We start from the raw sequence: 15,173 nt of genomic DNA, 5'->3' as shown, positions 1-15,173 counted from the left end.
CTGTAGGAACTTTTTATCATTTGATAAATTTAAAACATTGCCTAATGCAGCTTCAAATGGTTTTATCACCGAACTATCTAAAAGTTACTCCTATGTAGACTATCATGGCATAGCTTTCTGGAGAATATTGAATGTAAAATAGTTAAAAATGTCTATGAGATTCTGTAACACACACACACACACACACACACACACACATACAGTTGTATATTCTGATGTGTGGACTTACATAAACATGTACTGGCTTTGATCAGCACTGCCTTTGGTTGGTTGAGATTTCTGCTTTGCAAACCCCCTCTCTAAATATACATAGTAAATCTAGCAGGAAGATACATTAAATTTGTTTATCAGCTCATAACCAAGCAGTGATTTCACTTGAGTGAGTTAACTAGGAAAAAAATTACTTTTGTTAGTGATACTCTTCTTTTATCTTTTTTTGAACATCATATGTAATAATTCCATTTTGGGGGTATTGAAAATTTAAAATGTTTTACATATTTTTATTTATCCTAAAGTTGAATATTGTTTATTCTGCAATAACTTTGATATGCTATAATAATTGCTTTATCAAATAAATTTTAGTTTAGAAAGTTATTATCAATATTAACTTTTTGTCATCTTATTTGAAGTATAATAAATATTTTAGACTTTTTTCTATTATTTTTATATAAATATGAAATTCAGGTTAAGTAATTTTCTGGTGAATTCCATGAATGTTTATTTTACTTACTATTGCCCAATGTGTCACTTGTAGATAAAGATGGAAATCCTATGAAGTCTAGAGGCAGTTTTATGTTTCCCCACCAGGATGTCGAATTACCCTCTTCTGCTTCAATAAATATGACATCCACTGCTACTAAATTTAATGATGCTGAACTTACAAGTGGAAACTTATTTGTTGGTATGTGGCAAATATAGTGTATTTCTCAAATTTAGTCCTTGATGTGGTCTGCTTAATATCTTTTAATTTAAAAGTTAGTTCTTTTCTAGTAAGAAATCCATGGATTTGTCAGTAGTTTTAAATAGGTCATCTGCTTCAAGAGTTCTCTCCAATGAGCAATGGCAAAAACTCTCTTGATTTGCAACACCTCTAGTATTTAAATACATTTCCCTAGGCCAAAAAAGTAAAAATAGTTGCATTTATTAACTGGTTTAGTACAAAAAAAAAACCTTGAGAGTAGTTGCTTATGTATGCTGCCTAACAGATGTTTCAGTAATATTTAACAAACAAGCAAAATATCCAGTGGATGTTCTGTAAATTTGTTGTGACATTATAGGAGACCTCTGACAGAGTTTGGGAACTGCAGAACTATGGTTTTGTCATTTCATTATCTAGGTGGACCCATGGTTAAACCATCTTTTAAAAAGTGAACACTGCTAAATATGCATTTGATATTACTTGCAATTAACTGCGCAAATATTTCTTTCCCTAGATATGGGTAATAATTGAAACTTTTTCTTTTTATTGAATGAACCAAACCAACTTAAATAGTATGAAGATAGTTTCCAGTTGGTTTACTTTTGTGTCATGTAATAGGCAGATTTTTTTAAAGAAAGAGTGAGAGAGAGAGAGAGAGAGAGAGAGAGAGAGAGAGAGAGAGAGAGAGAGAGAGGATTTTTTTAAATATTTATTTTTTAGTTTTTCGGCGGACACAACATCTTTGTTTGTACGTGGTGCTGAGGATTGAACCCGGGCTGCACGCATGCCAGGCAAGTGCGCTACCGCTTGAGCCACATCCTCAGCCTGGCAGATATTTTTAAAAAGAAAATTGATAATATCATTCTATATTTTTGAAATTTTCCATAATTCAAAAAGTATTTTGTTTTATTTAAATACTTAATTTAAAGAGAACATCATTTTGAATCTGAAATCAATATTTTTGTTTCTATAATTCTTTCAGCTGAAGTTTAGTTTTGTCTAATAAACAAAGGTAAAGAATTGTCAAGACATTTTTCTTATGTAGTTAGAAGTAAAAGCTTCCACTTTAGGAATATTTTCATATACCATTAAGGCAAAAAGAAAATAGAATTGTTTCCTTTTGAAATTCATATATTTAAAAAACATTATTTGAGTATTTGAATGTAAGTATATTCTCATTATTTATTTTGCAATATAGTAAATTGACTCAGAGGAATAGATATAGCTGTAAGAATATTTTGCTCTGTTGTCAAGTAATCATTTTTATAAACAAATGTGAATTTTAGGAATGGACACATTACAAGAAGATTTGGACTTTGATGAAAGCAAAACACCAAAAATGGCAGATGATGGAAAGGAGGAGAAAAATGAGCAATTCTTTTCTCTGGAAGAAGGATCAAAGGCATATAACTTCTTTCAGAAGGTTGTAAATGCAGCCCAGACATGGTTCAGTCTCTTTGGCTGGCCTGAAGGACCTCATTCTCTTTCCATTCCAGAGACTATAAGAAGGTGATAGTTATATGTTTCTCTAAATTTCATTCTTCATATCATTTTCTGAAATATGATCTGTTTATTTTGTTAATTTTAAGTGAAATGAAATATTAAATTATTGGTAAGCTATTAAAAGTGATAAGTTATAAAGAGGCTAGAAAGAAGAGTACAAAATGGAAATATAAATTCTTTAGGCTACATATAATTTTAAATTTCTTCTAAATATCTGATAATTTTAGGAAAGTACTGAAAAATCACTGGACCTCAGTTTCCTGATGTGTGAATTAAGAAGGGTAAACTATGAGCAGAAAAAGTCCTTTTAAATTAAAAAAAATTAGGAAATCATACATTTTAATATAAATAAGCTATCAGTTCTAGATCCAGAGTATAGTTTGGTATACAGATGGTAGTATTTAAAAAAAAAACATTTTTTGAGTTGTAGATGGATACGATACTTTTATTTTATTTATTTATTTTTATGTGGTGCTAGGATCCAACCCAGGGTCTCACATGTTCTAGGGGAGCACTCTACTGCTTACCACAATCCCGACCCTTAGATGGCAGTATTAGTGAACAAGGCCAGATTTCCTTTAACACTGTCTCCTCTTTGACAACATATTTACATTCCTCCTTTCAAGTGTTTTATTACTCAACATGTCTAAAATTGTTAAACTTCTTCAGTTTTATCAAATTACTAACCTTTGCTGTTCATTTAAACAAGCATTTGGGCACCTGCCTTGTTTCAGTGTTGCTGATATAATGGAACCTCAGAACACTTTTTTGCCTCCTTTCTCAGCACTTGCAGGTTTAACTAAATCTATAATAATTTTCCAATATGTTATTGCTTTTCTTTTTTTAATGGACAATTTCACTGACTTAATTGATGAATATTTCTTTATGCTGTGGGGAAAATTAATGCAACAGAAACTGAAAATTTCCATATTTGATCATAAAATCAACTGGCTAGAGGGAATTTTTCAGAAACTTTTCAGTTTTTTGCTTTGGTGTTTGTTTCACTAAACATTTTACCTGAGTTAAAAATTTAAAGTCATTATACCTTAATGATTAATTTTCATTTTGGGGAAAAGCATTGATTAAGCATTTAAAAATTATTATTTATCACTTGTGACTAGTGTTTCTGTTTTAAAATTCTCCTTTATGAAGTTTTAGTCTGATCTTAATTTAAATTTATAATTTTATTTTTTCTTCATTTTAGGTTTTATCAATTTATTTATTTATCTATTTGGTCTCATATAAGTTCTTGGATAAATTTATCCATTTCTGTGTTTCTTAAATCACGTGATGCTGTTTTTTTCTTATGATTCATGTTTTCTTTAAATTTGAGTTGTGTTTTTAACTATTTTCAAGCCTAAAAATTTCTCTTTATTCCACTTTGGCTGCAATGCAGAAATTTTACCACTAAGCATTCTAATTTTTGTTGTTTTTATAAGCCTTAGGATTTTGGTTTTAGTTTTCTGCATGACTTTTACTATTATACTGATTGATAATGTACAATATATTATTATAGACATACATCATTATTTACTTGCCAATTCACATTCATCAGGGGGCATTTACTTATGCTATTTCATTATATTTTGTTTGTATAAATAATGCAGAGATGAATATATTTGTTTATAAATAGTAGCAGACATTTTTTGATATTAAATAGAAAATATCTCAGAGGTGATATGATGAGACCAAACAACACACACTTGTAAAAGTCTCTTCAATGCATTCTGAGACAATTTTCTATTAAGCATTCTATATTATTAACCTCACTAATGAGACACATTGAATGGCTGGCTGTTTCCTAATGAAGCTAACTACTGTAACAGTTTAAAATCTTTACTATACTATTTTGATAAGCGAGAAACAGACCTCATCATTGGGTATTGCCTAGAAAAAGACTATTCTTGATGAGAATGAAGCCTTTCTATTCCTGGGAAGAAAAGCTGCCTACAACCAAAAACTTTGAACAAAGATTAACTTTGCCCAGATAACAAAGTTATTCAAAGCCATTTCTTGATTTGGAATTTCTGGATTATGGGCACTCAGGCTAAGAAGAGTTCTCCAAACTCATGTATTGTTACCAATATTTGAAAGCCCTTTTCAATGTCTCTTGCATTACTCCATCATGGGGAAGCATCCACTGTTTCTCATGAGAAGTTTCATGTCACATTTGGGGAATGATATATTCATTCTTTTAGATCTCTTTCATAGTTTCTATTTCTCTGTTATTCTGTAGTTTTGTAATTTATTAGATTAAAATGTCAGCATGAAGTTCTTCATCATCATTCAATATCCTTGGCATTCATTAAGCCCTATGTATTGAAAACTAATCATTTAACCCTTATTTTCTGCCTCCTGTTCTATTATTTGCTTCCCTCTGTTTTCTCTATTCTCTCAATCTCCTATAGAAGGATAGGGAACTATTTTACTAATCCTTCATTTTGTTCTCAATTACTTTTTGTCTTTCACCTTTCTTGTATTTTAATTTCTTATGCTTGTAGCATTCTACTTTTTCTGTAAATATTTTAATTAGTACTTATAGTTTTATTTTCCAAACATGCTGTTTTTATTTAAGTATTTCCTTTCTCCTTCCCTGATCCCTTATTCTTTTCTACCTATCCCTTCCCCTTTTTTCTTTTCTTCCCTTCTTCTTTATGTCTTTTTCATAATACCATTCTGTTTTTGAATTATAGATACATGTTTTCTCGAGTAGCTCCTTTACAATATGAGTGTTTTCATCAGTTTTAATTTTCATTGAGTCATATCATCTCTCCTAAGTACTTCATTCTTTTGTATTTTTAATTTGTTTTTTGTTCCAGTTGTTAATGGTTTTCCTTAATTATTTCTAGTTTTGATTATCATTCATTCATATATATATACATAAAAGATTTGGTTTTTGCTATAAGCAGAGGACAAGGGTTTCTCTGGCTACTCTGAATGTCTGTTTTTCCATGAAATATTTTCCCAAATTAAAAATCAGACAAAAGTTGTTAGCGAGTTGCCAATTCATGGTAACATACATACTTTACTTTAGGGTACTAAACCAGACAGAATGCGAAAGTAAGGGGGAATTTAGAACATGGACATCCACTGTAGGTGCCATAAATTTCCCAGATAGCTGGGGGTTGATTTTATTTTGAGAGATCTCCAATTTTTCATGAAGGCAAAGAATACTTTTGTGTTCTTTACATGTTTTGTGGGATAGTATATCAATCCTGGATTTTCCATATATAGCAGTTAACCGTAATGATCACTATACCATGTGTGACTTTCTTCTTCTCTGTCAACACTAAAGTTGGAGCCTGTGTTTTGTTCCTCTAGAAAAAGGGTTTCTTATTTCCCCTGTAGCATACTGCTATACAGTGTATCAATTCTATTGATCCCTCAATTCAGTTCTATCCATTCTCTGTCTAATAGATACCCTTCAAATTTTCTGGTATACTCATGGTCTCTTTCCCAATTTCAATGTCATTATAGGCTTATTCCCTTTCTCCATTTTTCTGACATGTTAGAAATATTTTGAGAAAGAGAGAAGATGAGTGCATGTGTTCAATTTATTTTTCCTGAACAGGGAGTTGCCCTTCCTTCTCAAACATTTCTGTTTCACTCTTCCTATTATCTTCTTTTACTCCCATCGTAATAACTCATTATTTTAGTTATTGCTTTCATTACTATAATCTAATGATCCATGCACCATTGAATTTACTTTGCAATGTCTGTCTTATTTTCTTCCTTTTAAATATTTTGTGATGAGTTTACTACTAATAATGGGGGGGGGCTAAAAACCCCGACATAATGATTAATATAGATTAGGCAAGGAACATTATATATGTTTCATGGGTATTAAATTTATTCTTTTTTAAAATTTTGTTCTTTATAGTTATACATGACAGTAGAGTATATTTTGACATAAATAAATGGAGTATAACTTCCCATTTTCGTGGTTGTACATGATGTGAAGTTACACTGGTTGTGTATTCATATATGAGCACTGGAAACTTATGTCCAATGCGTTCTACTGTTTTTTCCCATTCCCCTTCCCCCAATTATACTCTTTTCAATATGGTGAGCCTCTCCTTCGCTCACCCCGACACCCCCAGCCTATTGTGAGTCAGCATCCACATATCGAGAGAACATTCAGCCTTTGGTTATTTGGGATTGGCTTGTTTCACTTAGCATAATAGTCTCCAGTTCCATCCATTTATGGCAAATGCCATAATTTCATTCTTTATAGCCGAATAACATTCCATTGTGTATATGTACCACATTTTCTTTAGCCATTCATCTGTTGAAGGGCACCTAGGTTGGTTCCATAGTTTATCTATTGTGAATTGAGCTGTTATATACATTGAAGTGGCTGTGTCATTATAGTATGCTGATTTTAAGTCTTTTGAATATATACAAAGGAGTGCGATAACTAAGTCAAATAGTGGTTCCATTCCAAGTTTTCTGATGAATATCTACTGCTTTCCAGAGTGTCTGCACCAATTTGCAGTCCCAACAGCAATGTATGAGTGTACCTTTCTCCCCTCATCCTCACCAATATTTATTATTCCTTGTATTCTTGATAATTGCCTTTCTGACTGGAGTGAGAGGAAACTTCAGTGTGGTTTTAATTTGCATTTCTCTAATTATTGGAGGTGTTCAAAATGTTTTCTTATATTTGTTGACCATTTCTATTTCAACTTCTGTGAAGTGCCTGTGAAGTGCTTGTTCAGTTCTTTGCCAATTTATTGATTGGCTTATTTTTGGGAGGTTTTTTTTTTTTTTTTTTTTTTTTTAGTTCTTTGTATATCCTGGAGGTTAATGTTCTATCTGAGGTATAGGTAGCAAAGATTTTTCTCCCATTCTGTTGTGTCTCTCTTCATATTCTTGATTGTTTCCTTTGCTGTGAAGAAGCTTTTTAGTTTGATGCCATCCCATTTATTGATTCTTGATTTTACTTTTTGCCCTTTAGGAGTCTTACTGAGGAAGTTAGTTCCTAAACTGACATAATGGAGAGTTGGGCCTACTTTTTCTTCTAGTATGTGCAGGGTCTCTGGTCTAATGCCAAGGTCCTTGATCCACCTTGAGTTGAGTTTTGTGCTGGGTGAAAGATGAGGGTTCCGTTTCACTCTACTATGCAAGGATTTCTAGTTTTCCTAGCACCATTTGAAGAGGCTGTCTTTTCTCCAGTGTGTTTTTTGTGCCTTTGTCTAGTATGAGATAATTGTATTTATGTGGGTTTGTCTACTCTGTCTTATATTCTGTTCTATTAGTGTTCATGTCTGTTTTGGTGCCAATACCATGCCATTTTTGTTACCACAGCTCTGTAGTATAATTTAAGGTCTGGTATTGTAATGCCTCTTGATTCACTTTTCTTGCTGAGGATTGCTGTAACTATTCTGGGCCTCTTATTTTTCCAAATGAATTTGATGACAGCTTTTTATTTTTTCTTTTTTAAAATATTTATTTTTTAGTTTTAGGTGGACACCATATATTTATTTTATTTTTATGGGGTGCTGAGAATCAAACTCAGTGCCTCACACATGCTAGGTGAGCACGCTACCACTTGAGCCACATCCCCAGCCCAGCTTTTTCTTTTTATGAAGAATATCATTGATATTTTAATAGGAATTGCATTAAATCTGTATAGTGCTTTTGTGAGTATGGTCATTTTGACAATATTAATTCTGCCTATGCATGAACATGGGAGATATTTCCACATTCTAAGGTCTTCCTTAATTTCTTTCCTTAGTGTTCTGTAGTTTTAATTGTAGAAGTCTTTCACCTCTTTTGTTTGATTGATTCTCAAATATTTATTTTTTATTTTAATTTTTTCAGGTTACATAGTCATTAAGAGAAGATGGCTTTTTTAAAAATTTAATTTTATTTTTTTAAATACACAACAGCAGAATGCATTACAATTCTTATTACACATATAGAGCACAATTTTTCATATCTTTGTATATAAAGTGTGTTCACGTCAATTCATGTCTTTATACATGTACTTTTTTTGCATTAGAATTCTTATTACACATATATACCACAATTTTTCCTATCTCTGTATACAAAGTAGATTGACACCCAATTCATGTCTTCATACATGTACGTTGGATAATGATGTCCCTCAAATTCCTCTATCCTTGCTAATTCCCTGCCCCTTCCCTTCCCCTCCCACCCCTCTTCCCTATCTATAATTCATCGACTTCTCCCATGCTTCCCCTCCCTACCCCACTATGAGTCAGCCTTCTTATATCAGGGAGAAAACATTCAGCATTTGTTTTTTGGGGGTTGACTAACTTCACTTAGCATTATCTTATCTAAAGCCATCCATTTACCTGCAAATGCCATGATTTTATTCTCTTTTATTGCTGAGTAAAATTCCATTGTGTATATATGCCACATTTTTTTATCCATTCATCCACTGAAGGTCATATAGGTTGGCTCCACAGTTTAGCTATTGTGCTGCTATAAACATTGATGTGGCTGTGTCCCTGTAGTATGCTGTTTTTAAGTCCTTTGGGTATAGTCCAAAGAGAGGGATAGCTGGGTCAAATGGTCTTTTCATTCCTAGCTTTCCAAGGAATCTCCATACTACTTTCCAAATTGGCTGCACCAATTTGCAGTCCCACCAGCAATGTATGAGTGTCCCTTTTCCCCCTACATCCTCGCCAACATTTGTTATTGTTTGTCTTCATCATGGCTGCCGTTCTGACTGGAGTGAGATGTAATCTTAGAGTAGTTTTGATTTGGATTTCTCTGATTGCTAGAGATGATGAGCATTTTTTCATTTATTTGTTGATTGACTATATATCCACTTCTGACAAGTGTCTGTTCTGGTCCTTGGCCCATTTGTGATTGGGTTATTTGTTTTTTTGGTGTTTAGCTTTTAGAGTTCTTTATATACCCTAGAGATTAGTGCTCTATCTAATGTGTGAGGGATAAAAATTTGCTCCCAGGATAGGCTCTCTGTTCACCTCACAGATTGTTTCTTTTGCTGAGAAGAAACTTTTTAGTTTGATTCCATCTCATTTATTGATTCTTGGTTTTAATTCTTGTGTTATAGGAGTCTTATTAAGGAAGTTGGGGCCTAATCCTACATGATGAAGATTAGGGCCTACTTTTTCTTCTATTAGACACAGAGTCTCTGGTTGAATTCCTAGGTCCTTGATCCATTTTCAGTTAAGTTTTGTGCATGGTGAGAGATAGGGGTTCAATTTCATTTTATTGCACATGGATTTCCAGTTTTCCCAGTACTGTTTGTTGAAAATTCTATCTTTTCTCCAATGCATGTTTTTGGCACCTTTGTCTAATATAAGATAATTGTAATTTTGTGGATTATTCTCTGTGTTCTCTATTCAGTACCATTGGACTCCCAGTCTGTTTTGGTGCCAATACCATGCTGTTTTTGTTACTAGTGTTCTGTAGTATGGTTTAAAGTCTGGTATAGTGATGCCTCCTGCTTTGCTCTTCCTGCTAAGGATTGCTTTTACTATTCTGGGTCTCTTATTTTTCCAGATAATTTCATGATTGCTTTTTCTATTTCTATGAAGAATGCCATTGGGATTTTGATCAGAATTGCATTAAATCTGTATAGTGCTTTTGGTAGTATGGTCATTTTGATAATATTAATTCTGCCTATCTAAGAGCAAGGTAGATCTTTCCATCTTCTAAGGTCTTCTTTGATTTCTCTCTTTAGGGCTCTGTAGCTTTCATTGTATAGATCATTCACCTCTTTCGTTAAGTTGATTCCCAAGTATCTTATTTTTTTGAGGATATTGTGAATGGGTTAGTTTTCCTCATTTCCTTATCAGAGGCTGTGTCACTGATATACAGAAATGCCTTTGATTTATTGGTGTTGATTTTTTATCCTGCTACTTTGCTGAATTCATTTACTAGTTCTAGAAGTTTTCTGGTGGAGTTTTTGGGTCTTCTAGATATAGAATCATATCGTCAGCAAATAGTGCTAATTTAAGTCCTTCTTTTACTATACATATCCCTTTGATTTCTTTGGTCTGTCTAATTGCTCTGGCCAGTGTTTCAAGAACTATGTTGAGTAGAAGTGGTGAAAAAGGGCATCCCTGTCTTATTCCAGTTTTTAGAGGGAATGCCTTCAATTTTTCTCTGTTTAGAATGATGTTGGCCTGAGGCTTAGCACAGATAGCCTTTACAATGTTGAGATATGTTCCTGTTATCCCTAGTTTTTCTAGTGTTTTGAACATAAAGGGCTGCTGTATTTTGTCAAATGCTTTTTCTACATCTATTGAGATGATCATATGATTCTTGTTTTAAGACTATTGATGTGATGAATTACATTTATTGATTTCCGTATGTTGAACCAACCTTGCATTTCTGGGATGAATCCCACTTGATCATGGTGCACAATATTTTTGATATGTTTTTATATTTGATTTTCCAGGATTTTATTGAGAATTTTTGCATCTCTCATTAGAGATATTGGTCTGATGTTTTCTTTCTTTGAAGTGTCTTTGCCTGGTTTTGGGATCGGGGTGATATTGGCCTCATAGAATGAGTTTGGAATTATTACTTCTTTTTCTATTTCCTGAAATAAATTGAAGAGTATTGGTATTAGTTATTCTTTAAAGGTCTTGTAGAACTCGGCTGTGTATCCATCTAGTCCTGAGCTTTTCTTGGTTGGTAAGATTTTGATGGCTTCTTCTATTTCCTCACTTGGTATCTGTCTGTTTAAATTGTGTATATCTTCCTGATTCAATCTGGGCAAATTGTATGACTTAAGAAATTTGTCGATGCCCTCAATGTCTTCTATTTTATTGGAGTATAAGATTTCAAAATAATTTCTAATTATCCTCTGTTTTTCTGTAGTGTCTGTTGTGATATTGCCTTTTTATCACATATGCTGGTATTGAATTCTCTCTCTCCTTCTCTTTGTTAGCATGGCTAAGGGTCTGTCAATTTTATTTATTTTTTCAAAGAACCAACTTTTAGTTTTCTTAATTTTTTCAATTGTTTCTTTTGTTTCAATTTCATTGATTTCAGCTCTAATTTTAATTATTTCTTGCCTTCTACTGCTTTTACTGCTGATTTTTTCTTCTTTTTCTAGGTCATTGAGATGTAGTATGAAGTCATTTATTTGTTAAATTTTTTCTTCTTTTAAGGAATGAACTCCATGAAATGAATTTTACTTTTAGTACTGCTTTCATAGTGTCCCAGAGATTTTGATAGGTTGTGTCTATGTTCTCATTTACCACTAAGAAGTTTTTAATTTCCTCTTTGATATCTTCTGTGACCCATTGTTCATTTAGTAGCATATTGTTTAGTCTTCAGGTGATGGAGAAATTTTTATTTTTTATTTTGTCGTTGATTTCCAATTTCATTCCATTATGATCTGATAAAATGCATGGTAGTATCTCTACTTCTTTGTATTTGCTAAGAGTTGCTTTGTGGCATAGTATATGGTCTATTTTTGAGAAGGATCTATGTGCTGCTGCGAAGAAAGTGTATCTACTTGATGCAGTTTGAAATGTTCTATATATGTCAGTTAAGTCTAAGTTATTGATTGTGTTATTGAGTTCAATAGTTTCTTTATTCAACTTTTGTTTGGAAGATCTATGCAGTGGTGAGAGAGGTGTGTTAAAGTCACCCAAGATTTTTGTGTTGTGGTCATTTTGACTCTTGAACTTGAGAAGAGTTTGTTTTAATGAACATAGCTGCACCACTGTTTGGGGCATATGTATTTATGATTGCTATGTCTTGTTGGTGTATGGTTCCCTTGTGCAGTATGTAATTTCTGTCTTTATCTTTTTCGTTTAACCTTGGCTTGACATCTTACTTTATTTGATATGAGTATGGAAACTCCTGCTTGCTTCCACAGTCTGTGTGAGTAGTATGATTTTTGCCAACCTTTCACCTTCAGTGTGTGTATGTCTTTTCCTATGAGAGAAGTCTCTTGGAGGCAGCATATTGTTGGGTCTTTTTTTTTTTTTTTTAAATCCAATCTACTAGTCTATGTCTTTTGGTTGGCGAGTTTAGGCCATTAACATTCGGGGTTATTATTGAGACATGATTTGTATTCCTAGCCATTTTTTGTTTATTTTTGGCATTTAACATGACTTGGTTTCTCCTCTGATTAGATTTTCCTTTAGTGTAATCCCTCTGCTGATTTCCTCATTGTTTTTCATTTCCTCTTCTTTGAATATTTTGCTGAGGATGTTCTGAAGTGCAGGCTTTCTAGTTGTAAATTCTTTTAACTTTTGTTTATCGTGGAAGGTATCATCATCGAATCTAAAACTTGGTTTTGCTGGATATAAGATTCTTGGTTGGCATCCATGTTCTTTCAGAGCTTGGTATTTATTGTTCTACAATCTCCTGGCTTTGAGGGTCTGGACTGAAAAATCTGCTAAGATACAAATTGGTCTCTCCTTATATGTGATCTGATTTCTCTCTCTTGTGGCTTTTAAGATCCTTATTCTATATGCTAGGCATTTTCATTATAATGTGCCTTGGTGTAGATCTGTTGTAATTTTGTACATTTGATGTCCTGTAAGACTCTTGTATTTGGTTTTCCAATTCGTTCTTCATGCTTGGTAAATTTTCTGATATTATCGAATAGATTGTACATTCCTTTCTTTTGAAATTCTGTGTCTTCCTCTATCCCAATGACTCTTAAATTTGATCTTTGTATGCTGTCCCATATTTCTTGAATGTTCTGCGTGTGGTTTCTTATCATTTTTCACTGTGTGGTGTATGTTCTTTTCAAGATGATTTATTTGATCTTCATTGTCTGATGTCCTATGTTCTAAGTGGTCTACTTTGTTGGTGATTCTTTCATTTGAGTCTTTAATTTGGTTTATTGTTTCTTTCATTTCAAGGATTTCTGTTTTTTTTTTTTTTTTTTGTAGAACCTCTATCTCCCTGTTGGAGTGATCTTTTGCTTCTTGGATTTGTTTATGTAGCTCATTGTCAAAGTGATCTTTCACTGCCTGTATTTGTTCTCCTATGTCTTCTTTGATATCCCAAAATATTTTAACCATGAATATCCTGAAAACTTTCTGTAATTTTTTCTGCTGTAGCTGCTAATGCTTCTAATGATGTGTTGTCGTGATTTGTTTGTGATATTTTCTTCCCTTTTCTTTTCATGTTGCTTGTGTGTCTTCCTTTCTAGCTCTGTGCATCTGGTGTGTTATTGTTTTTACCCTATAGATTTGTAGTGCTCTTGTAGGGTTCCAAGATCGATCCTTTGTTGGGAAGGACAGTGTTAACAGATCCCAATATCAGCAATACATCACCTATGAACAAATTGTTGTTATTAAGACATATACAGATTAGTCTCAATGTCCAGAAATGTTGGATTCAATTATTATTTAAAATATAATCAGTAGTTTCATAAAAAGGTTTATAGTTTCTGGCAGTGGACATTGAACTGGGGGTCAAGCATAGAACAATATACTGAAGGGAAAAGATGAGAGGGTATAGAGTTAATGTATCTTAGGAAATGTGAATGAGAAATCTAGTGAAGAGGTTTAGTAGTAGGAGAATAGATAAGAAGTAATTTGAGGTAGACAGTTATTTGGGAAGACAGTAGAGTACATAAAACAAACACACATGTATTTATAAAAATACAGGGTGTAAAAATAGTACAATTTGGTGGGTGAAGGAAGATGAAAGAGAAAAAAAGGGAAAGAAAGAATGAAAGAAAAAGAGAAGAGAAAGAAAAAAAAGAAAAAAGGGACTTATGCAATTCAGGTGATTCCGTCCTCAAAGTCCTATTTCACGCAAGGTTCTTGGTTTTCCATATGTTGGGGATGTGAGGGCTGGAGGATAGAAGGGTAGAAGAGAAAGAAAAGAAGAAAAAAATACTCTTTAGAGATCTGTTTCTTTCTCTTCTCATCCAGTAGGTAGGGTTGTCTCATCCAGTAGGTGTCTCTGCCCTCAGGATGGTGTAGGTAACCAGGGTGTGAAGACTGGACTTGGTGTGGAGCGTCTGGAAGCAGGGCATGCAGCCCACAAGTCCCAGTAGGGAAATAGTGCCTCACGGGTCTTTCTTTGTGACCACTCATCTGACTTGTGCCCCCGGTATCATCTCCCTCTCTTGCCTGGAGATTTCCCACATCCTAGTCTCTCTGTTATGCTCCAGACTTTAGTCTCCTCCCCTCTCTTACTTATCAGGTCCTAACTGCGGGACCTCTCACCCCCAGGCTCACTCCATGTGGGCAGCACCCTGTTCACACTCCAGTCCTGTCCAACTTAGAGCTATTTTTGTGTTGGGTGGTCACTGTGTTGAGTTACCACAGCTGGAGGTGGGGGGGGGCTGGAAATCAGGTACCTGCTCAAATGGTGATCCGGTCTGATAGCCAGGCCCACCTAAAAAATGGCAAGGAAGGTTTTCTAAGATGGAGCCAGTCTGCCTCCAGTGCCAGGGTGTCTGGTGATGTGGTGGAAGCTGGGCGATGGCCTTGTGCTATGGATAGGCAGCATCCGGGTGACCTGCATGGGAGCGGTGAGCAGTCTGGAGTTCTGCAGAGGTAGGTATTTCTGCTAAGCCATTTGTGAGCCATGCATGAGCTAGAACTGCGGGCTTTGGGGCTGGAGTCTGGAGACATACTCGTGCCCAGAGGCTCTGATTTCTGCACTGGTGGTTGCAGTGCTGGTGATTTTTGTGAAAATCCACTGTTTAGGGGTCTTCCCACACTCTCTGAGATGCTATACCCCATCTAGGCGAAACTCTGTGGTGAAGCTGCTCATCTGTTCTCCTAGCTTCATGCCACAGAGCAGCCAGAAACAGGACTTC

The 15,173-nt window shown here is 34.2% G+C and overlaps 1 protein-coding gene across 1 annotated transcript in view; it reads left to right on the top strand.

The window, feature by feature from the left end:
• Cfap47 (cilia and flagella associated protein 47) overlaps nucleotides 1-15,173 on the top strand; it is a 408,435-nt gene that overhangs the window by 129,444 nt on the left and 263,818 nt on the right. Inside the window, exons 28-29 of the mRNA XM_021725557.3 lie at nucleotides 755-901; nucleotides 2,206-2,428. Of these exons, the coding sequence (XP_021581232.3) occupies nucleotides 755-901; nucleotides 2,206-2,428 (370 nt within the window). The remainder of the gene's footprint in view (nucleotides 1-754; nucleotides 902-2,205; nucleotides 2,429-15,173) is intronic.

This window comes from Ictidomys tridecemlineatus, chromosome X, assembly GCF_052094955.1.
Source record: "Ictidomys tridecemlineatus isolate mIctTri1 chromosome X, mIctTri1.hap1, whole genome shotgun sequence".
Classification (NCBI taxonomy): Eukaryota; Metazoa; Chordata; class Mammalia; order Rodentia; family Sciuridae; genus Ictidomys; species Ictidomys tridecemlineatus.
The sequence above is the reverse complement of the archived record's forward strand: the minus strand, read 5'-3'. Positions and strand labels throughout refer to the sequence as shown.